Below are 26052 nucleotides of genomic sequence, written 5' to 3' on the forward strand. Positions count from 1 at the left end.
CCCGTTTTGGAACAGGTCCCCGGTTGACTTCTTGCGCCTCCTCGTGTTCTGGAGCGTTTCGGAGCGCGTGCCCCCATCGGGCCCCCGGTACACTAACATTTTGGTGGGAATCATTTTAGAATACAATTCAGGGCAGACCGCCAGAGGAGTCAAGTCACGTCCGACTTAAATGCGTCCAAACTTGGGTAAAAGTGGGCACTTCAAGGCTTTCCACGATTCAACAGCTTGAAGTGTCCCTGTCCTGTCCTTACATCCACTCACTCAGCAGTGTGCACCTTAAACATTATGCATGAAAAAGAACAGAAAGAAATCTCCAAAACAAAACATTCAGGTGGTCTCATGATCTTGGCTCCTAGCAGGGCAGGGGGCGAGAACCGAAGGACGCTCATTCAGCATCGTCTGAATCACCACGGCCCCTCACAGCGTCCTCATTGTGATCAGTCATGAACGGCAAGCTTAAGGCAAACCCTTTTCCCATCAGGATATTACAGTGGTAAGCTCCTTTAGAAGGAAAAGGCCAGACAGCGACTGTGTCCGTCAGATGGCATGGCGACGTAACCCACATCTCATCCCGTAACCTCCTCTCCTCCGTCGCTCTCGACAATCAAAACATTATTAGACAAGAACACAATGTCTGTCGTCTTACATTCATGCCGGAGAGAAAGTCACATGCGGTCACTGTCTGTCTGGCAAAGCTGCTGCGTGCAGAGAGATGAAAAGATTTGTCAATCCTTGTATTTTTGGTCAATTGGATTTAGTGAATGAATCATCGGTAATCCTAAATTAATCACAGCTTATGCAATAACTGCTATTGTCGTTGCTCTTTAAGCTGAATGCATGGCGTGGAAATGTCCTCTCCTCGCCCACACAAAAACCTGTGCAAATGCATCTGTTATGTACAGTACATGTACACTCTGCTAAAGGCAGTGTCTGTGTGTGTGTCTGTGTGTGTGTGTGTGTGTGTGTGTGTGTGTGTGTGTGTGTGTGTGTGTGTGTGTGTGTGTGTGTGTGTGTGTGTGTGTGTCAAACTGTTGTCTGGCAACACGGCTGTAGTAAATGAGGCTGTAGTAAATGACTGTTTCCAATGGAGAGGCTCAGGCTAAAGCTAAGCTAGTGTCATTGAGGTCATCATGGTTCAACTGTACTCTGATGAACCAAAACAAACCTATACAGAACAATAATTGTTCTCCAATGCTCTCTAAAGCCCCTTTTCCACTACAGGGCCGAACCAGAACTTTCCAGAACCAAGAACTTTCAACAACTCACCTGCTTAAGTAAGGAGGAGGACAACAAAAGAGCAGTTAGGCACATTTTGTTCCATATGTTTACATTGTCTTGGCTTCAGCCTGTTCCGTCAGCAGCACTAAGGGGCCCTATAGAGCTTCCTGTCATACCAGTAGGCATTTCAAAACAAGAGGCATTGTATTGGAAATTTGTAATGTGATCATTCAACACATGTTTTATTTTGAAATGGTAGCAGCCTACTACAGGAAATAGAAGCAGCAGACACTGGAGAGAACAGCAGCTCCGTCTGTATACTGTAGGCCTACATTGTTATTAGATTTCACAGCACAAGTCGACCGGACTCGGCCACTGGGCCGCAAACAACTCTCTGCCCCCACGCAATAGCGTTGTCTGCGTCACGCTATTTACGCCACTGCCAGAAGCTGATTCTAACAGTTTTCTGAAAAAAAATCAAACCTCGGTTCGAAGTGGAGCGGTGAATCTGAGCAGCTTGCTAAATGCCTAAACTGTAAACTGTAAACTGTGCCTGTGAGTGAGTGGTGAGTGTGCCTGGCCTGCACAAAACAGCGCCCCTCCCTTAACTAGTGTGTTGTGTGTGGCCACTCAAGGTATTGCCAGGCTACGGACACGGCCAGCCAGCCACCCACCCACCCACGGACATACCCACGGACATACCTGTCTATTGGGAGCGCTTTCACCGCTCCAAAAACCTACAGTATGTTGCTCTATCAGTAGTGCTCAAACTTTGTCTTGTTTAAGGGATATTCCACTTTCAAAAAACTTTTTGTCATTGTATGGTCTAATCAGGCTTGTATGAACACCCTGAACAGTTTTTAATTTTCTTCATTCAGTATTTAGATATTTGATGTAAATGTTACTAGGCCCTCCAGGCCAAGGGCCTCTCCCCACACACACTCATTGTAACTTCAAACTCCATTTTAGATTCATTAAAAACACCCATTATTTTTTCTGCTGACTCATACTACCCTCCTAATACGTGAGCAGGCCATGTTTTTTCCATAACGTTTTTCATGTATTTTTTATATATTTTTATTGCATTTAATTGTTTCCATTTTCCCAAAGAATTATTAAAAATACATGAAAAAACGTTATGGAAAAAACACGGCCTGCTCACGTATTAGGAGGGTAGTATGAGTCACCAGAAAAAATAATGGGTGTTTTTAATGAATCTGTCATGGTTAAAATGGAGTTTGAAGTTACAATGAGTGTGTGTGGGGAGAGGCCCTGGGGCCTGAGCGTGCCGGAGGGCCAGATAACATTTACATCAAATATCTAAATACTGAATGAAGAAAATTTAAAACTGTTCAGGGTGTTCATACAAGCCTGATTAGACCATAAAATGACAAAAAGTTTTTTTGAAAGTGGAATATCCCTTTAAGGGCCAAGAGCTGACCCCCCCATCTAAACATATTTTGTTCCAGAGACCCCTAGGAGCAAAGATTTTAGATAAAAATGTTCACTCTAAAAGAATACATATTGAAAGACATTTTCTTGATTTTTCAAAAATAGCAGATCTACAAGCTCATAGTGTGGCTCGAAGTGACACGCATTGAGCTTGTGTATCTGCTATTTTTGAATAGCCAAAGTATAACATACGCTTAAAGTGGCTACAATCTAAACTTTCACGGTTTTAATGGGTTAAATTCAAGGAGCTCCAGTTTGATTTGCAATAGAGGAAGAATATCGAAGGGTTCTTTATACCCCATGATTACCTCCAACCTCCAATCAGCACACTGCAAAAGAAGGCAGGCACAGAGAACCGTGGCAAAGGACACCATGTGGCGTATCACATCTTTCAGAATGGGCATGGCTAGAACATCTGAAATAGTACATGATGCACACACAATGGAAGCAGAAAAGGCTACAGTGCTTAGTTCATAATTGACTGCATAATACTAACTTCCCTAACATATGAACCCTATTCTGAGTGACTTTCCATCAGGCTTTGAATTTCCCCACAGTGCCATCAGAACAGCCCAGCTGCTGTTAAATGACATTTAAAAGAGAGGCACATTATGGACACGTCAGCCTTTGATAAGATATATAACTACCGTCTGTAGCTTTATAATGAAGATAGCTCTATTCTTCTGGACAGACTAAAGTACCTGCCCACAACCGTGGGATTTAGATACACTCCATAATTAAAGTCCTGGCCTACAAAGAAACAAGCAGAACCACCAGACAGAAAACCCACTGAACTAAAATCAAATCATCTGATCATTATCAAATCATTATCTATCTCACTCATTGGTTCAGAATCAACCCAAAAGCCAGTTCTAACGCTATTTGGCCCTAAACCGGGAATACACAGTGGCTTAACACCTGAGCACTGTGACCCTAAAGTGAAGGAAAGCCTTGCCAATGCGCAGACTCAGTGAGTACAGTCTTGTGTTCGAGAGAGGCCGCCACAGGCAGCCAGGACTGGCTTCCACGAGGAGACACCCACTCACTACACACAAAACGTGGTGGAAACTGAGCTATACTTAATAACTACCTACCCACTGTACCAAGACATCAGAGACATACTGTACTCTACTTCCTACAGAATACCAACACCCAAGGAGAGTTTGAAAACATGACGAATAAGAACTAGTGTTTTGACAGCAAATTTTGATTTAGTTTTAATCAGTCTTTTGAATAAAATTATATTTTCTCATATTTTCGTTGTCTGAAATGTTTTACTTTTAGTCTAGTTTTAGTTGCCTAAATTTAAGATTTCATTTGACTAAATCTACAGTTGATTTTGTTGACAAAAATATATTTTGGCAGGCCCTGATGGCGTCACTTGGTTCCATGCTGAAAACAGCCTATCTACAAGCTTGCAGATCTGCCATTTTCAGAACGCAACACCGGAGCTTCTATTAGTTCTCCCTAACATTAGTTGTTGACTAAATTGTCAGTATATTTAGTCTTAGTTTTAGTCATCATAGCTTAGTTTTTGTCAGTTAAAAGAAATTCGCCATAGTTTTAGTCGACAAAATCCAAACTAGTGAAGTACAACACTAGATGTGTGAGCTGCTGTTGTGTCCAATGGAATACAAAACGTATAAAAAAGTAAATGTTATTATTGGGGTGAAAAACGCATGTTTCCATGTCAGTGGTGCTCAAACCTTTTCATGTGTGAGCTTGTGTATCTGCTATTTTTCAATAGCTAAAGCATAAAATAATTAAGGCCCCTCCACCTTGGGCCCTAGTAACTCAGTCCCTGTGACGCCCCTGCTTAGTGATGAGCTTCACACATTTTGCAGATTGATTCCAATTCGAACACCAGAGCCTCCGACAAAGCCTATTCACTTTTCATCCCTGTGTGTCCTTTCAATCATAGACTGATTTCAATGGAGTGGTATTATACCGTAGGTAGGCTGGACTGCTGCTCGGTTCAAAAGGTGAAGGGCATTTCAATGAGCAACGCCTGGAGACCAACCTACTTTACTGTACTTGACAAAAGAACTGGGAACGACATTATCATTCAACAATCTTGAATTGTCATCTGACAAAGATACAGAAAATAAAAAGTAAAAAGTACTTTAATTCCTATTTGATGATTTCTATGTGGACATTTATCGGATGCACAAGACTCGAAAGAGAACTGATTTATAGCTGAGAGCATGTTTTCTCTTTGAACAGATTGAGCTTCTGCAAATAAGGACTGAACTGCTACTCAAAGAATGTCCACTGGGTGGCACCACAGACAATCAAAATAAAAAAAGAGACAATTGCATGCAAAATCGTCATGTGCTTACCAAGCCAACTCCTGTTCAGATATACAGACACGAACACAGGAGGAACTGTGAAGAAATCCACCACTGAGTTGACTTCCAACCAGAACCACAGCTTGTCATTGGCAGCAATGAACTGTGAGAGTAAAGAAACAAAGCATCAAACTGAGTAGAACAGGTTGCATGCTCCCAGTCAGGGTTGATCTAACCTGGACGGTAACTGCATGATGCAGTCTGCATCCATGGGTTCCCACCTTAATGGAATTATTGCAACGGGTGTATTTTCTATTAGTTTTCTTTCTTTCGTATTTTTCTGAAAACTTTCAAAAATATTTGAGTGGTTAAGAGGTTCTGTAGCAAACAAAGGCTTACAGATCAAGCTCAGAAAATTAGAATATTTTGTAAAAGTAAAGATTCTTGAAACTTTCATATATTCTAGATGCATTGCACATTCAGTGAATTATTCCAAATCTTTTTTTGTTAAATGTTTTAATTTACCGGTATATGGCATGCAGCTCATGCATATCAAAAATCCATATTTCAAAATATTACAATATTACACGAGACCACTCAAAACAAGGATTTATAATAGAGAAATGTCAACCTTCTGAAGTCAGAGTAGCTTGAAGTCCAGTGGGAAGTTTCCGAAGTCAGTTATGATTTGGGGTGCTATGGGATCTGCAATGCTTTTTTACAAAATATAAACATTTTCTGAGATTGAGCTGTATATTCGCACTTCTTCTCTTCAAGAATCAGAAGTTGTATATAGTTACAAAATAGAAGCTAATGGGGTTCAAATGGAGCTGAAACCTTTTTTTTTAAACAAATTTAGAGTCATACATGATATCGTAGTCGACTGACATCATGATGTCACAGGTGGCCACATGAAGTCCAAGATTCATATTGGGAACCATATTTATTATTTATAACTTTCACCATATTGGGTGGGTGAATTAAAGCAAAACACTGGTGGGTGTTTACTGTACAGTATGTCAGAGCCAGAGGCGGTATCCTGCTTCTCACTACAGTCGTAGCTCCACATGCATCCTCCTACATGCACATGATTTCTTAAAGCTTAATATACTTGTACTGTATCACGGTGATGTTTGGCAGGGTTTGATTTGTGAAACAAAAAGGAAACAGAGCCTTGACATTTCCCCCAAGCAAATACATGTACTGTACTGTACTGTACATGTATTATGTATGACGCTATGGTACGACAAAGCCGAGCATTAATTTACAAAAAACATATTGTCACTGTCGGGCAGAAACCTCTACAAGAATTTGTGTTTGTATGTGTTTGAGTGAATTAATGCATTAATGCATACAAGAGTGTCACGCAAAAGTAGTGAAAATGGCAGAAAGCACACAACGCCTCACATCCCGAGGTGATGTTTGCTTTTAGATCTGCTATTTTCTGGAGTTTAAAATGTTTTTAAAATAATAAAAAAAGGAACGGTTTTGGACATACAAGGCTCCTGCCCCAACAGCAAGGAAATCAGATTGTACTGTAACAGTGGCTGATGGGTATTTATTCCTGTTTTAATTACATGCAAAAGGTAATTAGTCAGACTGCGCCTTATGGGAGGTCCGAAGGACCCTAGTGCTGCCCCACTACAGGTCCGTACAGAGGTGATGACCACAGAGAAATGTCAAAGATATGTCATACTGTCCAGGACACTAGATAAAGAGAAGCCAAAACATGCCTTGTCCTTCGAGCTACTGAGCTCACGACACAAGACCATCTGATGATCCATCCATTGTTATGTTTTAACTGGCCAATCATAGTGACACGTCTACTATTCTGTGCCTATAATGAACAATATCAGTGAATGAATTATACATTGTATTCAGGAAGAAACATGATTATTGAACACTGGACATTATTATTTTGTATGCTGATTGATTTAATATACAGAGAAAACAGACATTACACTTGTGTGGACTCTTTTCTTGTGTGCGGAGTACTTTTAATCTTTTGGGGAAAACTGTATTTATTCTTGTCTTAACTCAACCTCTGCCAAAAAAATACCCCTTTGTAGGGCTTCTCTGCCATGCCCGAGGAACCCGAAGATTTAATAAGCTTTAATTAAAAAATAATAATTTATCGAAGCTGAACTAAAATAGGCCGGAACTAATGCACCGGGATCGGTTTCTACACGGACACATTATTGAGCGGACCGATTAACATTGAGGCCGCTAACCGGAAGCGGGTGGTCCGTCCTCTATTCCGGCCCGTTAGCTTTCTGTGTAAACATCATGGCTTACAGATGGAGAACTTCTGGAGATGGAGAAAGTTTCAACGGATTTGAGAAGCTGATGGAATACGCAAACACACGATGCATAGCAGTGTCCGATCACGCACGATAGGAACAGGATTAGCGCCTGCGTTAACAGGTAGGAGAAGCCAGCAGTGAAAGACATGGAAAAATCTTCGGGCTCCTCAGCCGTAAACTACGAATGAGTTAATTACATGCAAAAGGTAATTAGTCAGGAAAAATACCCATCAGTGGCTATACTCACACGAAGGCCGAAGTACAACAGGAAGAACACATTAAAGGCCATGTCGATCTGCAACGTGAAGTCCTTGTAGAAGTTCTGACAGGACTCAATATCGCTATGGGACGGAGAAAGAGATGAGGAGCGTTAATGTCCAACAACTGGTGATCCCCAAGAGAAAACAATTGATCAAAAGAACATGACATAACGTGATTTCATGTGAACATAAAAAAAAAAAAAGATGCATTCTTCTTTTCCTGAAAATGCATTTCAAGAGAGTATAAAGTAAGTGTGTAAAATGCAAAAATTGTGATTTTGTGTTTTTTCCAAAGTTTTTTCTGTTGAGAAAAAACCATGCATTCATTGTCACACAAGCAATAATTTGTTGTTACGCCCGGTTAACCCTTAAATAACTGCAAACCAAAATATCTTTGAATTTGCAGAATGTATCTGCTTTCTGGGTGCAATATCATTTTCATGTTGCCATGATATTGCAGGACTGTGTCCCCCTTGTGTTGTAGATGGCATCTCATTTCAGGTAAGCACAGGGTGTTAAAGTCTGAATCATGGAAATGCAAGAGCCATAGCAGTAGTTTAAGGGTTAAATGCATGCAGGGTTCACGTCTCCTTTTGATGACGTCAAGCAGCCATAGCAAATACTAGCAATGTAGTGAAGTCTCACCCTCAAAAAGCTTGTATCTGGCACTAAGAATTCAAATAAAGAGAAATAAGTAAATGTAAGGACTCGGTAATGGGGCTATTTTTTTTAAAAAGAAAAGAAAAGAAAAATAAGAATAATAACCACAACCTGGGAATGAAACAAGACACCCTCAATGTTATCCAGGGAAAATATGATATCATAGGCTTACCAAGGAGGGCACATACGACATACCGTACATCCAAAACTTACCAGAACCATTCAGAGGGACAAACAGTTAAGCCATCACTTTAGATTTGAACCACTTAAACCATTATTTTATGCTTCAACCATTAAGAAATAGCAGATATACAGTACAAGCTCACAGCGCAGCACCGAGAGTGCTGCGCTACAAGCTTGTAGATCTGCTGTTTTTGAAAAAATCACTGAAATGCGTGCAAGTCTTTGAATATATTGACCCGATTCTATAAATAACTTCTAAATCAGTGGTTCTCAAAGTTTTCATGTCAAGGACCCCCAAAATAACATGAATTTGGCCACGGACCAGCAGAGATTTGAAGTTTGCTTTGAAAAATACATATTCAAAGATTTGCTCATATTTTCATGATTTAAAAAAATTGCAGATCTACAAGCTCACAGCGTGACACTCTGTGCCATGCTGTGAGCTTTATATCTGCTATTTTTCAATAGCTAAAGTATAAATAATTCCAGGTCTTCAAGGGTTAATAGACTTAAAGGCATGGTACAGGTATGTAACTTTGCCCTTTGTTTACATAACGGAACAATACAAAAATAAAAACAATACTTTCCTTCTATTCAAGCAGCTATCAGTCAGTGGACTATTTGCATGCAGAAACACACTGCCCTCATGTATACTTACGTTTTCATAGTTTGTTTTGGTAGACAGGGAAGTTTTTGGTCCCCATTAAAAAGGTTCATTCCCACCGGACGCGATAAAGAAAACGATATGTCGGCGTTCACATCAATTATGACGGCTTCATCGTTGTGGTGTGGACGCTGCCATCCACTTCAATTGAAAACCATATTTTTTATTGTTATCGAGCCCAGTGGGAGAGGGCCTAAAGGCCAGGCCATATTCTATCCGAAACCAAACTTTACGTCGGAGAGTTCCGACTTTCCAACGTACATCTTTCCGAACTCTAATTCGGTGTCACGAGTGATGTCATTTTGTAGTGAACTGGACCTGTTCAGATGAAAGGTTCGGTTTCGGGGAGACTATGGACAGGCCTTGGAGCAAAAGCACCAAAATACAGTGAGAGGGCAATGTGTTTCTGCACCACCACACTACTCCATGGCTGATAAAGAGGAAAACTATCTGGTAAAAAATAAAAAAATAAACACAGGGCAACGTTACATACAATGCCTTTAATGTATAAATATAACTCCAACTTGCTATAAAAATAGATAGTCATTGACAGAAATATATAGCACAAAATATTCTACCTTTTTGAAGATTGTAATTATTCAACGTCCTTTATGATGGGGCTGGTGATAGGTTAGATTGAGTTCAGAATGGAGCTTGGCACATACTGTATTATTGCTGAATCATGCAGATTGTTATTCCTTGCTATGCAGGAGGATCACACATTTCTGCAACATCATGTTAGGAGAAAGCACACAAGATGTAAATCAGTGGTTCTCAAATTGGGGGACAATTTAAAGACCCTTTTAATAACTAAACATATATAAAATAATTTTAATTAAAGGACAACTTTGTTTTTTTACAACAAGGGTTCAAATTGTAGATTGTAATTAGAGAAAAGAAAATATGAGTGTTAAAATGTTTTCATTTACTGCTTTCTATTGTTTTAGAGATTTTAGTATTTTGATTTCAATGGGTGGGAGCATGCGTACAAGTGTCTAAATATGTCTTTTTAGACACAATAACCAGGCAATTTCTTTGTTACTATTTACAGCCCCCATAAGTCACATCTGCCCATGAAAGATTGCGGTGCATCTTGGGAATGGGCTTATTGCGTCTAAAAATACATATTTAGCCACTTGCATGCATGCATGCAACCTGGGGGCATGCATGCAAATCAAAATCATTAAAATCACTAAAACGATAGAAAGAAGTAAATGAAACATTTTAACACTCATCTTTTCTTTTCTCTAATGACTATCTAAAATATGAACCCTTGTTGTAAAAAAAAAACAAAGTTGTCCTTTAAATTAAAAAAGACTATTACTTTTTTTTTTAAATAATTTTTATCCCGCGGTTTTGCAACCCATTTTCTCACCCAGTGCCAACTACCTAACCTGTAGTCCTGGTTTCCGCTCTCCCCCTGCCGCGCCAGGGGAATTGGGGAGCACCTGGCTGGCTAGGGGGAGGTAGTATAGAAACCAGGACTACTGCATGTTTTTGTGAGGGCATCTATCCTAGGAGACACGGGGAGAACATGCAAACTCCACACAGAAAGGCCCTATCGCCAACCCCACCTAGGGTGTGGGTGCTGATGACGCGGAGGGAGGAACACGCCACCAGCGCCCACAGCGTCCCCCGGCGGGAATCGAACCCAGGACCTTCTAGCTGTGAGGCGAAGCGCTAACCAAAAAAAAAGCCCCTTGACAAAAAAAAGGACTATTACTGCATGAAAAGTAATAACCTAGTTCAAATATGATTATTTGGGGGGGTCGCGACCTGAAAAGTTGAGAACCACTGATATAAGTCATGGTTTGTTTCCGTGCTGCTTGTTTTGCTGAATCTACTCCTCACATACTTCCTTACCAAACATGTGGCCTCGGTAGCACTGCATGCTCTTTATCTATCTGGCAGTTAGATAAAGAGCCCCCCCCCCCCCCCCAGGATAAATACTGGTTAATGTCACTCGGATGGGCCATGACACTATAATAACCACAGTATGTGTCACAATAACATACTTTGGTTGAATACAGCTGTTAAGATTGACTAAACAGACCATGAAATATGTCACAGATCATTTCTGGTCTGATCCGATGTACAAGCAGTGCAATTCAACAGATTTAGTGTTTTGTCTGATGCACACAGTAGTTGACCAGACAACTAAAATGTTGTTGTCTTGGTTGTCCATTTAATGAAGACCTACTGTATAGAGGGTATGAGCGTGACATCATCATCATACCTGGAAGTTATGCAGGAACACCTACTGATTGTCAAAAAAACTACTTTCTGGCCTTGACAGCACATGCATCCAAACAGAAAAGTCCTATCTAATTGCATTAAACAACATTAAACTCACTTTGCCACTCGATTTGCCATTCACTTTATGCATGTGCATGCCCTCTATTAGGTGGAACCGTTGCGCCATTAAGCTGGGAGCTTGGGAGCTCTAAACCAGTGTGTGGATGCTTTTACCTTCTTCTCCCAGACAACCAAAGAACCATAAAAGCAGAACCAACCATGCTATACATAATATATATAGTTAGCCTCACACAAATGTCTGTCTCAGCCCATCATTCACAGACAATGTTTTCTTTTCCCCCTTGGGGGGAGGTATGTTTTCAGTATTTTTATTTGTTTTAATGGTAGAGTAAAATACAGCATGACCAGCGTTCTTCTGGCACCTCTAAGAATAGTTCAAACATGTTAGATGGTTCTGCCCTCATTCACACTAATGAAGCATCAGCCAACCGCATCGCTGTCATAGCGGGGTGACAGGCCAGAGTAATGGCTGCAGCCAGTGCGACCAGACCTGCCTGTGCTAAATAATTGAGTTCCAGTGGGCCTGGCCAGGAAGGGACTGAGCCTGTTATGGGACACAGCAGAATCCTGTGTGCCTGATATCTCTCCATCGTGGCTGTAATAGCCAAAAGCTGCAGACAGGGGTGTCGCACCACATTCTGGGCCCTGGGTACTTTAACTATTGAAAAATAGTTTTTAATTTTTTTTTTGAAAAACCTGTGTTTCTATGTCAGTGGTGCTCAAACCTTTTCATGTCAAGGACCCCCAAAATTATATGTATTTGGCCACGGACCCCCATCTCAAAATACTTCGTTCCAGGGACCCCCCCAGAAGCAACATTTTAGTTACAAATGTTTGCTTAAAAAATACATATATTTAAAGATGTGCACACATTTTCACGACTTTTCAAAAATAACAGATCTACAAGCTCGCTGTGAGCTTGTATATCTGCTATTTCTCAATAGCTGAAGGATAAAATAATTCCAGGCCCCTCCACCTTGGGCCCTAGTAACTCAGTCCCACTTTTAACCCCCTTGTGACACCCCTGTCTGCAGAGCAACATACGATTCTCGATCGTTCGATCTTGGATGTCGCTAACTGTAGTGTAAAAGTGTAAGAGTAACAAGGTTTGGGCATGGGGCAGTAAGTACAGGGAGCTGACCGTTTACTGAAGATGTGGCGCTCCACCTCAGTCAGTAATCCATTTACCAGGGGTCAATGCTACTTACTATACTAACACCATTTACTATGAAAACCGTCACACCTTGTACGCGTATCTCTGTCTGTCTGTAGGTAACGCCTGACACTGTGGTTCCCCTGATACATCACTGTGACATCACAGGTGATATCACAGGTGACATCACCTACCTGTATGTAAAATCTATATACGGGTATCCCCAGAATCCCTTTTATGCCCATAAAGATTATGAAGATTCCTGATATCATCGATATACATCACTGGCCAGATTGCCAAGACATGGACCATATCTGTGTGGCTGGTTCAGATAGGGATCTCCATGTATGGGCATAAAAGGGATTGTATGTTGTGATGTCATGGGAACCACTCTAACAGAATACCTTTTATGCCCATATATGGAGATCCCTGATGTCATCAATATTAAGCCCAATCTAGCAGGACTTCATATGGGAATGACCATATATGGAGGAAGACAGCCCATACTGTATCTATGTGGCCGGTTGCGGTTCAAACAGGGAATTGACAGGGAATTGCCATACATAAACCTAGAAAAAGGGTTCCTTACAAGTGCTGTATTTCAAACTCGAATTTTAGCTGGAAAAATTCTATAATGAAGACAAAAATACAGTATTCAGGTACATTCTGTAATGTTTATCGAATAAGGATAAAATGTAAACAAGCCCGATATCCGAAAAAACTAGCAATTTTAAACTCTGTGGCTGATGTTGACAATGGACTTTGGCATGTACCGTACTCTATACAGTCCTAACAATGGCATGGTTCTTTAATTCATATTTTCGTATTTGAGAGGGGACACAAGCTGTGTCTATACAGTATGTGTCTATAAACACAACACCAGATATCTGTCTTAACACCTGAACATGGCCAGCGCGCTCTGTCTTCTCGTCTGTGGAATGGAACAATGTGTGAAACATACAGACATATGCAATCATAGCTATGTAGGCATTTGGATTTGAAAGTATTGAGGTGTGACATTTGTTAGCGCACAGCCCCAGAAAGTAATGAAATAAGTGTTAAATTCAGTGGTAATTAAAATCTTACCTACAGTATCATTTTAAAATGATTGAGGGAATACATACTGTGAATAGCAGATCTACAAGTAAGATTGTAGATCTGCTATTTTAAGGGGATAAGTTATATTGCATTAACATCTGCAGAGCGCAACACACAAGCGCAACCGAACATAACATTAAAATGACTTGTCTTTTAATTCTACTGGATCTCTTCATCACTAACATGTTATTCTTATTTTTGTTTGTTGACAAATACATTTAGTCTCATAGCTTAGTTTTTATTTTGTTTTTGTCAGTGAAAAAAAGGTAGTCGACGGACATGATAAGATAGAAGATAATTTTCTTTTATAGTTAATATCAATATTTGTTTTATCGATAAATATGGAACTTGTGACTGTGTTTCACTGTTGCCATGCTAATGCCATGTCCAGATTATAACCCTGGCTCTGTGGAATTCTGTGCAAAGCACCCACAAGGCCAGGTCACTGTCTGGTGGAACCGAACTCTCTACCTTATCAACTGTCTGGAGCCTGTCCCTAAAACAGAATTGTTATGGTTTATAAGGCTCAGCTTGGGACAGCTGGTGTCTTGCCGACACTAGCAAAGGACATCTTTTCCCTCCATGGATTACAATGAACTCTTTGCCACGTATATGGACTGTACCCCACTTGTGGATAAGCAGGCATTGACACTAAGGTTTGCCCACTTTCGGGCAGGTGCTTTCTGGTTGCCCGACCAGGCAAGTGCTAGTTTGAAAGGGGAGCAACCAGCTATAAACACAGTACGAGATATCTGTTTAAACACCTGAATGTGGCCAAAGCGTCTTCTGGTCTGTGGAATGTAAAATAAAAGCACTCTTTACCTATAATGTGCTGTTTTCACTGTTGCTACATTTAAAAATATAAAATAGTTGTGAACCCATCGTCATATTCAATCATAACTATGTAGGTATTTGGACAAAAAATTTGGTATGAAATTTTTTTAAGGGTTAAATTTTACTTTCCAATGGACAATTTACTTTTCGGGCAAGTGGGCATGACCTTTGGGCAAGTAGAAAATTACCTGTACTTGCCCGACGGTCAAATGCCTCTGAGACCTTATTGTCAACCCTTGATAAGTGACAGGGTCTTGTCATTCTCGGAAACATCCTATGAACTGGTTAAACGTCATCCATGAACTGACATACAGCACGTACTCATGTCAAAACATGATTTGTCAGAGAGAGCACAAGCTATTGAACCATAATTTCTGTACCGTTTACCTTTTGTCTGGTTCCTCTCTGAGCACAGTCAAATCTAAATATACATATTGATTCACTCTCCCGGCTTATACATTACTTTGTGGTCAATTATTTTGTCTCATATGGGAATAAGAAACAAGGCGTTGTTGTTTACAAGAATTTGTTTCTATTTGGACATTTTTCATCATGGTTTTAGTGGACAAAATTAACACCGATATCCAAGCCTCGCACAGCAGGACTAATTACAGGAAGGGGGTGTATCGGTTACAACCCATTGTCACCGACGAGGCACGCAAGAATGCAACTAACTGGTCACTCTGTCACCACATATCAGGCTCATTGGGACAACAGGTAGAGCAAAAATAACTCCTTGAATAATAGAAGGACTGCAAAGGTCTGCCAAGATAACGAGAAACAGGACAAAGGTCCTCCAGCAGCACAAGAGTGGCTGTGAGCGGGGGAAACACAGTAAACAGCCCTAATAGGTGCCACCACCGTGTCACCATTCTCCATCTGCCATCATGTGTATCTAAAGCCCCCTTTCCACTGCAGCTTTAGCACCACACTAAGTGACACTACACCACACCACACCACATAAAAATATCTCCATTTTCCATTACACAAAAGTAAGAAACAAATTGACCCTTTTAAATGTGATTATAAAACAATATAAATTTGTATTACAACTATCCTAATTACCAGTAAGGCTCCCTAATCGGGAGATAAGCGACCGTAGGTCACTTATCTCCACAAATAGGGCAAAAATGTGTTTTGCCAAAATGTTCCTGATCCATGTTGATGACATGAGTGTAGACATACTGTGTAGTGATTTTCGTGATTTTAGGGCAAAATCTGTAGGAGCAGAGTCCAAAAATGTGTTTTTAAAAATCGGCCTGGAGGTGGCGCTATATGGGAGAGATTCATGTTGATGGGATGAGTGTAGACATACTGTGTACCGATTTGCGTGATTTTAGGGCAACAATTGTAGGAGCAGTGTCCAAAAATGTGTTTTGCAAGAATCGGCCTCATGGTGGCGCTAGAAGAGGGCCATGTGAGAAATGAGGGGTGGGGTCTCCGCGCCGGCAAGGCGGACGAATAGGTACCGGCCCCGGCTGTCCCGGTCGCTCCTAGCCGGAGTTACGGCATTTTATGTGAGCTGCAGTGTAGGGGGTCCTCCACTGGGGGCGCCACCACTTTTGCATCCGTTCTGGAGCACCAGGAGTCGGTGGTCCCCGGGAATTCCCCGTGAGCAGCCCCGTTGGGGTGGTCATTTGGTCAGTTTAGCATATTTGGTCATTTTTTACATCTGGGGGTCCCCCAGGGACCTGGGGGTCCCTGGAGCTCCGGGGGTCCTTGGAGGTTGTAGTTTGGCAGGTAAGGAGTGTGTGTGCAAAATTTGGCATGGATCGGGGCAACGGTTGCGGAGATATGAGCAGGGCAAGAGTGTGACGTGTGAGGTGTGACAGACAGACTGACGGACTGACGGACTGACGGACTGACAGACTTACACTTTGTGCAGGGTTTGATAGTAAATGCGACCTACGGTCGCAATAATACACTACCAGTAAGACTCCCTAATCGGGAGATAAGCGACCGTTGGTCGCTTATCTCCATAAATAGAGCAAAAATGTGTTTTTCCAAAATCTTCCTGATCCATGTTGTTGACATGAGTGTAGACATACTGTGTAGTGATTTTCGTGATTTTAGGGCAAAATCTGAATCGGCCTCATGGTGGCGCTAGAGGGCCATGTGAGAAATGAGGGGTGGGGTCTCCGCGCCGCCAAGGCGGACGAATAGGTACCGGCCCCGGCTCTCCCGGTCGCTCCTAGCCCGAGTTACGGCATTTTATGTGAGCTGCAGTGGCAGGGGGTCCTCCACTGGGGGCGCCACCACTTTTGCATCCGTTCTGGAGCACCAGGAGTGGGTGGTCCCCGGGAATGCCCCGTGAGCAGCCCCGTTGGGGTGGTCATTTGGTCATTTTTGCACATTTGGTAATTTTTTACACCTGGGGGTCCCCCAGGGACCTGGGGGTCCCCGAAACTCCGGGGGTCCTTGGAGGTTGTAGTTTGGCAGGCAAGGAGTGTGTGTGCAAAATCTGGCATGGATCGGGGCAACGGTTGCAGAGATATGAGCAGGGCAAAAGTGTGACGTGTGACGTGTGACAGAGGGAGTGACGGAGGGAGTGACGGAGGGAGTGACGGAGGGACAGCCGGTGGAGGTTTGGATAGTGTGCAAGTAACTGCGACCTACGGTCGCAATAATGTGATTATGATACACTATATGACTATGCTAATTATAATACACCATAATAGATTATAACAGTGATTATAACACAATATAATCTATTATCATGTATTACAACTATTACTCCTGGTGGTCTAAATGAAAAGTCAGTGAGTGATCAGTCATTATGAAGTGTTTGGCCCCGTTTGGCCTAGCTCAGACCTACTCTGGATTGGATACTTTTTTAATACCACGTTTAGTACCACTTTCACACCACTCCTTCACACCACTCCTTTCACACCAGGTCCTTGTAGTGGAAAACCTGGCACAAGTGGGCAGTGTGGAGTGGTGTGGTGTTGGGCCATGTCAGTGGAAAAGGGGCACTTAACTAAGCTGCTTGGAGAAGGAAAATGGTCATAGAGAGATCAAAGGTCACCCTTCATCAGGTGAAAAGGTATTGGACACTGCGAGCAGCATGGGAGCACTACACTACAGATGGCACTACAGAGCGCGTAACTCGACCTGGGCTCGGCCAGATAATGAAATGAGACCATGTCACAGCAAGCCAAACACTCAGCTGTCTTATGTAGTCTTATGAAATAACAAACACAGAGCCTGGGATCTGGGACGGCGGACCACAGATCAATGTCTTTGTCCCCGAGCGCCTTGCAGTGTTTTGAGTCCCTGGAACTAAATATTTTAAGATGGGGTCCATGGCCAAATACATATCGTTTTGGGGGGCCGTGGCCAAATACTTATCATTTAGGGGTCCTTCACATGAAAAGGTTTGACCACCACTGACGTAGAAACATAGGTTTTTCCTAGAAAACCTTAGAAGGATTTGAAATATTCAAAGACTTGCACAAATGTTCACGATTTTTCAAAAATAGCAGATCTACAAGCTCGCAAGCTTGTACATCTGCTATTTTCCAATATAGTTAAAGCACAAAACAATCCTTGTACCCAGGGCCCTGAATTTGGTGCAACACCCCTGTCCCGGTGTACTGGAGTGGCACGTCCTGTGCAAACATCAACACACAGCAGTAACAGTATACTACTGCAGCATACATTGCTAAAAGGGTGTTCCACTTCCCCCAGCTTAATGAGTGATGACTGTTGATTGTTCTGGAACCGGAACTTTTGCCTTTCCTGTCGCTCTGAGAGTCCAATCCTCTCATTACCGAGATTAAGCAATTTTCATCTGTAAGAGAGGACCGTTTGTCATCATAAATTTGCCAGTAAGCCCAGGGTAGTTACCTGAATGGAGATCAGATGGAAAGTGAGGGCATGTTGTTCGCTCAAATCCCACGTAAACCATGAGACCTTAACGCTTATCAGAACAACACACACTATGTGCGCGTGGGGCCACTTGGTCTCCAACGCTAATCAAAAACCTATAAGCTATAACGTTCTATGCAAATGTCTTATCATATTTTCAGCAATTGTCTGATATTAGAGCAGGGGTGTCCAAAGTGTGGCCCGGGGGTTTGCGAGTCCGAGGACGAATTTTATACGCCCCACGGCTTCATTCCCAAATTGTATTATAACGGGCCGGCCAGTACCGTCAAAGAACAATATTTTCCCAGAGTATAATTTGTCAGGACCTTTTGTTCCCTGTTCCCTGGGTTCTGAAGGGGTCACCAGATGTACCTTGCATGTCTGGTTACATTTGGTAATGTGAAATAAGGCTAAGTTATTTGTGCTTTGTTCAGAGCACACAGCTGACAAAAGACCATTGATATTAAATATTGATGATGATAGTTAAATAAAATCGTTTAAATGCGATGCTTTGCATAGTCCGAAACTCAAAAGTAGGCTACGTTATGTCAGGAGATAGTCGGCCCTTGGGTGTTTTAATATTTTCAAATGTGGCCCCCTTTGAAAAAGGTTTGGACACCCCTGTATTAGAGCGTCCTATTACTATAATAATGATGGCATAATTAGTAACTTAGTAACTAATCACTTTGTCTTTGAGAAAGACAAGGATCTCATAATAATCTACATTTGGGTCTGATATGTGATTCCACCTGTATCTTTTGAGGTGAATTGCCACCGGCTGTATGTGTCTCTACAGCCTGACTTGGCCTCGCTGTCTGTCTCTCCTCTTCAGCCACGTCAACTTCAACTCCCCGCCCCTGCTATTCCACACTTATCCACCAGATGGCTCCGTTTATGGTCACCTGAGGACTCTCTCCTTTAAAGTAAGGTAAGTAAGGTAGGTTTCCTTACTTACCTTACTACCTTACTGGGACTCTTCAGTCCAGTAATTATGTTCTGTGTTTCTGGTTACCCGAGTCCAGTCTCCAGAAACATGCTCGGCTTGCCTGAGCTGAATGCTTGACCTGTGCCTGTTACTTGGACTTTGGATTAGATCTTAAATCAGGCCTAAAAAAGTGAGCCCAGCCCAACCCAGCCCGGCAGAACATCAGCCCGGGACCGACCCAAAGCCTGATACATAATTGACAATTGGAAACCGACACAGCCCGCAGCCCGACATTATAAACAAGCTTAATAGCTGCCACAGCCTTTTTTCTCATGTGGTGATTTGTTAAGAACAGAGTCCTTTTCCAACTGTCTTTATATACAGTATATAAAAGACATTGTAGCAAGCACGTCCTAATTATGGAACAAATAAACACCGGAGCCTGGAAAACACAGCTGACGGCTGACGCTAAATCAGGCAGCAGGCATACAGGCTATTATAGCTACCACGTTCACACAACGTCTATTATTATTAATAGGATATACAAAAGTGTCTGTGGACTGTTTGACTGTGTGGACCAGCATGCACATGCACACGCCACAGCAGCCAGCCACTGTCTGCCACACACACACTCACACACGCTTAACTGTCTCAAATTGCACAACAGCCAGGGGCGGAGATACCAGGTAAGCTGGATAAGCGGCTGCTTACCGGCCCGGGACTCCTGGGGCCCGGCCGCCAGCCTCCGACTGCCGGTCAGTCTCAGTCTAAATGACCGTCAATCCGACTGACCGTCCGTCGAAGTCCTCCTACCTCGCAATTGGGCCCCCTTTCTGTAACACCTTGCGTTGCGAGGCGTTGTGAGCATGTAGATCATGTAAATCTGCCTCTAATATTTGACAATTTGGCCAATGTTTAATTTGTCATTTTAGAGGTATTAATGTCCTTAGATTGTCACTTTAGAAATGTGCATACCCTCTAAACTTTATGTTGGTGTGTTTACTGTTGAGTGAGCAAACAATGTTGCACATTAAATTAATCATCTGGGGACCCCCCCAAAATAATTTGGGAACTCCCCTGGGGTCCCGACCCACAGGTTGAGAACTATTGCTTTATACTATCACATTGGTTCTTTATACTTTGGCTATTCAAATGGCAGATGTTGTGTACAAGCTCATACTGCCTTCTTTCACCTCAAGAACCTCTCCTCTCCTCCCTGTCATTCTCTGCAGCTGAAACACTCATCCGTGCTTTCATCACTTCCCGCCTCGACTATTGCAACAGTATCCTCCAAGGCACCACCTCCAAAGTCCTCAATAAACTTCAATATGTCCAGAACAGCTGCCCGCCTGCTCACCAGTACCCGGTCAAACAAAGAATCCACTTGAAAACACTACTAAACATCTGCAAGGCACTAAACCAGTGCTTCTCAAATGGGGGTACGTGTACCACTAGGGGTACACAGGAGTTACTACAGGTGGTACTTGAGAGAAAATGGAAAATGGACACATTGATTTTACTGTTATGCTCAATGATAAAACACTGACACGTGTATGTGAATGTGCTGCTCTGTAAAGCTTTAAATCAAATTAAGTACACAAAATAGGCTATTTTGAGATGGGGGGGAGGGGGGGGTCAGTGGACACATCATTTTGGGGGTTCTTGAAATGAAAATGTTTGAGCACCACTGATACGTTTTTCAGAAAACCTAAGTAAGGTATTCGTAATAACGTAACGAATACCTTGCTGTGTTTCTCAAATGGGGGTACATTACCCCTATAGGTTACACAGAGGTACTACAGGGAGAGATCGTGAAAAAATGTGAATCTTACTTGTCTGTAAACTTGTATCCACTTAAACCCTAGTATATAATTATTAATTAGTTGAAATCCAACAACAACTGTTGTTATTTTATAAATGTTATTTTTGTGAATTTGTAATCAAGCTCAAGCTTGTAATTGAGCTATTTTTGGTTCAAGTAAACAAAATTAAATCAAAAACTTGACTAGAGCAACATCATTAATTACACATTAACATAATACAAACACATAATTCAAACTAAAATAAATCTGCTCAGGAGGCACTAATTACAACTTTTTCCACTCCATTTCTTATTTTTGTAACGTTATCATTCTCAAAAGGTGGGCTGTCATTCATTCATTCATAGCCTCATGCTAGCAATGGTTTTCTCTTGCCGTTTTCAAAGCAAAATGCTGTAGTCGGGTGAAGGGGGTACTTGGGTTCAGAAATCAGGGAAAGACATACCTAGAGGGGTGTTAGTAGAAGAAGTAGAGATACAGCTGGATAACTAAGCTTTAACAGGGTCATAACAATGAATGAGTGCAAGGCCTAGAATTATTGACTGCTTTAACTGTTGAAAAATAGCAGATATACAAGTTCACAGCGCGGCACCGAGTGCCGCGCTGCGAGCTTGTAGATCTGCTATTTTTGAAAAAGTCGTGAAAATGTGTGCAAATCTTTGAATATATGTATTTTTAAAGCAAACGTTTGTAACTCAAATTTTGCTTCTGCGGGATCCCTGGAACTAAATATTTTGAGATGGGATTCTGTGGCCAAATAAATATCATTTTGGGGGTCCTTCACATGAAAAAGTTTGAGAACCACTGACATAGTAGTTTCTCAAGAACAGACTAACTGAGCTCCAGTTAAGTGAAAAGGACCTTTTCTTTGACGATGGCTGGCCAGATTGCTGACATAGAAACATAGGTTTTTCAAAAAACCTCAGAAGGATTCAAAAGACACTTATAGAATCGGGTAAAAATTATAATTTTCACGATTTTTCAAAAATAGCAGATCTACAAGCTCGCAGCGCGGCACTCGGTGCCGCGCTGTGAGCTTGTATATCTGCTATTTTTCACTGGTTAAAGCATTCAATAATTACAGGGTCATAACAATGAATGAGTGCATATATTAAGTAGATAGAAATACTTACTCAGAGGAATCTATGAAGTATATTACAAGGGCACCGATGCTGAGAGCAAAAACGAGCACCACCTGAAAAAACAAACAAACACAAAGGCTAATTAAATATTTGATTTGCTGGATATAAACATACTATTCCAGGGGTCTTCAACGTTTTCAGGCCAAGGACCCCTTAGTTGAGAGAGAGAGATGAAGCAGGGACCCCCCCCTCAACCTTCTCATAGATTCCATATAGTTTAGTCATTTTACGTCACGATCATCAGTGTATTTTGGATTCATGTCAATTTGTGGTTTTGCATGTTTAACCACTTGAACTGTCAATACTTAATAAACTTGACCTTTCACTCCGTACTTAGTTTGCTCTTTTCCCCCTCTACACCAAACCTCTTTGCCGAAAATAGCAGATCTACAAGCTTACAACGCCTTCTGGCTCAAGTTATCAGAATATGAACGCTAGGGTTCAAGTGGTTAATATAAAAAAAATCTACAAATCGAGAAAACACAAAGACAGATTTGGAGGACCCCCTGTAGTAACTCTGAGGACCCCCTAGGGATCCCGGATCACCTGTTGAAGACCCCTGTACTAGTCCTTACCCGTTCGAAGATATGTGCTCTGAAATGATATGCAGCGAGTGTGGGTTATGGAGTGTGCACATTATATGAGGGATGGACAGTAACTTTAAATGATGCTTGGATGAGAAAATGTAGGAGCACAAATGTAAGGAGCAGACCTGGCTGCAATTGTAGATTAGTTACCCATGGAGGAGTCCCATGTATTGAAGGATTAGACTTTGCTATAATTGTGAATATAGTCGATCAGTAAACATGGAATAACAGTACATCATACTTTGAAATTAAAGTAGCATCACAGTATATTGGACTTCTCAGTTCTCGTCATTGATTAGCAAGATTCTGAGTTGCAGGGGGTTGGCAACTGTGCTTGCTTCCACATAGAGTTATCCCATACCCGTTACAACACACACACGCACGCACGCACGCACACACGCATGCGCACACGCACACGCACACACACACACACACACACACACACACACACACACACACACACACACACACACACACACACACACACGGCAGCTCACCCTGCCACTGATGGTACGACATTTACTAGGTCTTCTGTATTTCACATAACACAGGGTAAAGTTTAACATTTGTCATTTTTTATTATAAGTTGAAGAGTTTTGCTATTTGAAAATGTTTGTTATTTTTCATACCACAGTGCTTCCTGGTTCTGGGTAGTGGGAAAGGACCCGATTGTCTTCTTCTTCTTCTTCGTTAGTTTTAATGGCGGGTTACAACCAACGTGTCTAGGTGAATACCGCCACCTACCCGATTGTAGCAGCAGGCTGCCTTTTATAGTGCCTGACTCCATGGTAGGGAGTATGCTCGGTCCCTCCTACTGATCATTATCTGTGTGTTTGTGTGTAAATAGTTTAATCATTATGTGAGTAATTATTTGATGAGATGTGATGATGATTTGTGTCAATGATTTGTATTGTCTTTGGACATTGGTTATACTGTTTTTTTATGTGAATTGTGGAATCAATTCAAGATTGGTACTGTCCGTGGGAGGGGCCTAGCCTATTTAACAGGGGGACTTGCCACTTGCTGAGTCAGTCAAAGTAGGACTGTGGAGCTGAAGAGACCCAATGCCATTCTGGCCAGGCTGTTGTAAATAGTTTTCAGTTTGTGCTGTATTTTGTGAGCACCATTTTACTGGGACACAAAAAGGTGAATAAATCACTTGCTGTTTTTGCAAAGAAGGACTCTGTCTTGCTATTTTCCTATTTGAGTATTTTTTTGAGTATTTTCAAGTATTTGAGGTTTAATTCAAGTGCCTTTTCGGCCAAACACTACCCTCACTCGGGCAGAGTGTGACACGCACACACGCACACAGCCATAGCAGTGTACCCGATGCGTGGTGGCGCACACGCGACTCACGTAACTGCGTGTAACGGCAGACACGCTAATAACAGCTTGATGTGGGATGTGGGAGTCGGGAGAAGTGAGACATGTTGTACACGCACACCCACGCGTCCCGTTGTGGACCCACAGTGGTAGCCAACAGTTGGAGGTTGCTGCAGTGTACCCGGTGCGTGGTAGCGAGCATGCTCGCGACCCACGTAACGGCGGACACGCTAATAACAGCTTGATGTGGGAGTCGAGACAAGTGAGAAATGTTGTTCCTCGCTGTCGCTGACACCACACACACACACACACACACACACACACACACACACACACACACACACACACACACACACACACACACACACACACACACACACACACACACACACACACACACACACACACACACACACACACACACACACACACACAGGAAACTGATTGGGCCTTTAAAGAGGCGGTGCCATAGTTTTGTACTTTTTCTTGGTTTCATTAGTCCCCCCGGTGTGGTTGTTAGGAGCGATTATGTATTCCCTTTGTATTTGGGGTTTCTTCCTGGAGGTTGACACCTTGTGGGTCAAAAGTGCAGATCCAAAAACAGTGATTAAATGACATCATATAATCATCCCCTCCCCTTTTACCATTCAACCAACACTGTGGGTGTGGCTAACTTTAGCTGGGTCACCACCCACCTGCAAACCAGACATACTTAATGAACTGGTAGGTGTGGCCACCTAAAAACCTAATTTTAACTCTTTCTGTACACTTTTTTGGAAGAAATCTCCCCCCTAGTATAATCATAATACCTGATAATCATGATTTTTTTTTTGGGGGGGGGGGGGGGGGGGGATCATGGCACTGCATCGTTAAACTAGTGTTCTGTGCACAACACCGTCATACAACAAAATGTAAAGCCGGCTTACAGACACCCTACTTTCCAGTCTGGTGTGTATAGTACGGTAGATAATGTTATCAAACCGACAGAGTGCCAACTTCACAACTCTGGTGACACCTCTGTTGTTTTGATGTTACATTGCAAAGCTCAAGGAGGACAGGCACTAACAATGAGTCTCAAGAATGCAACAATTGTTTCTTTACAGATACAAATAGCCGATACAAGCTACAAGCTTGGCTGCTATTCGTCGCATGAAGAATACAGGGCTTCCGTGGTTCGAGAAATGCTTTAAATTAAGAAAGTGTTGTTTTTTTTTTACATATTTTTCTCTTCTCTACCGTTAAGCGTAGCAATTTCAACCTGATCTGTGCAGGCATGCAAGTTGTAAATATGAGTTGGCTATGTGACACGAAAAACACATTAATATTTATAATATTCACACTAGCCTACTGTATTATAAATGAGCTTTGGACCTACAACAAATGTGCAGATTGTGCAGAAAAACTGTCAGAAAAGGGAGCGTGTCGATATTGCGACATATCTGTTTGTGGGCGAATGTTATTAACCTCTATGCCTAAACCTAACCCAAACCCTGACCCTAACCTCAGTAACCGTGACGCGGGTGAGTAGCTAACCTGCCGACGCTCATAGAAAGAATGACTCGTCGAAGGAGCGAGATTTCCCCGTCAGAAATAATACCCATGAGATCAATCTGAGAGATAAACAGCATGTTATCTGTAGAGGTGAACCGATTGATCGGTTCCGATATCAGATCGGCCGATCAAGGCCATATCGGTTTTGATCGGTGTTTCCATAATTGGATCAAAGCGAGCCGATCAAGGGATTGAAGCAAAAGGGACGTTGACGTTCGATTCACGTGCGCGTTGTGCATGCGTGCTTCTGACGAAGGAGAGCTCTGTTCTCCTCTCTTCTCTTGTGTGTGTGTGTGTGTGTGTGTGTGTGTGTGTGTGTGTGTGTGTGTGTGTGTGTGTGCGTGCGTGCGTGCGTGCGTGCGTGCGTGCGTGCGGCTCCATGTTCACTTCTGTCTGTGAGCCACTTAA

At 42.2% G+C, this 26052-nt stretch overlaps 1 protein-coding gene across 1 annotated transcript in view; it reads right to left on the reverse strand.

The window, feature by feature from the left end:
• The window catches only part of LOC308302668 (calcium-activated potassium channel subunit alpha-1a-like), a gene marked incomplete at both ends in the record, with an annotated part of 159590 nt that overhangs the window by 59860 nt on the left and 73678 nt on the right, over positions 1 to 26052 (reverse strand). The window contains 3 exons of the mRNA XM_080746953.1: positions 5010 to 5121; positions 7509 to 7602; positions 22175 to 22236. Of these exons, the coding sequence (XP_080603079.1) occupies positions 5010 to 5121; positions 7509 to 7602; positions 22175 to 22236 (268 nt within the window). The remainder of the gene's footprint in view (positions 1 to 5009; positions 5122 to 7508; positions 7603 to 22174; positions 22237 to 26052) is intronic.

The sequence above is a fragment of the Nannobrachium achirus genome (genome assembly GCF_963921795.1).
Source record: "Nannobrachium achirus genome assembly, chromosome: 18".
NCBI classification, from domain to species: domain Eukaryota; kingdom Metazoa; phylum Chordata; class Actinopteri; order Myctophiformes; family Myctophidae; genus Nannobrachium; species Nannobrachium achirus.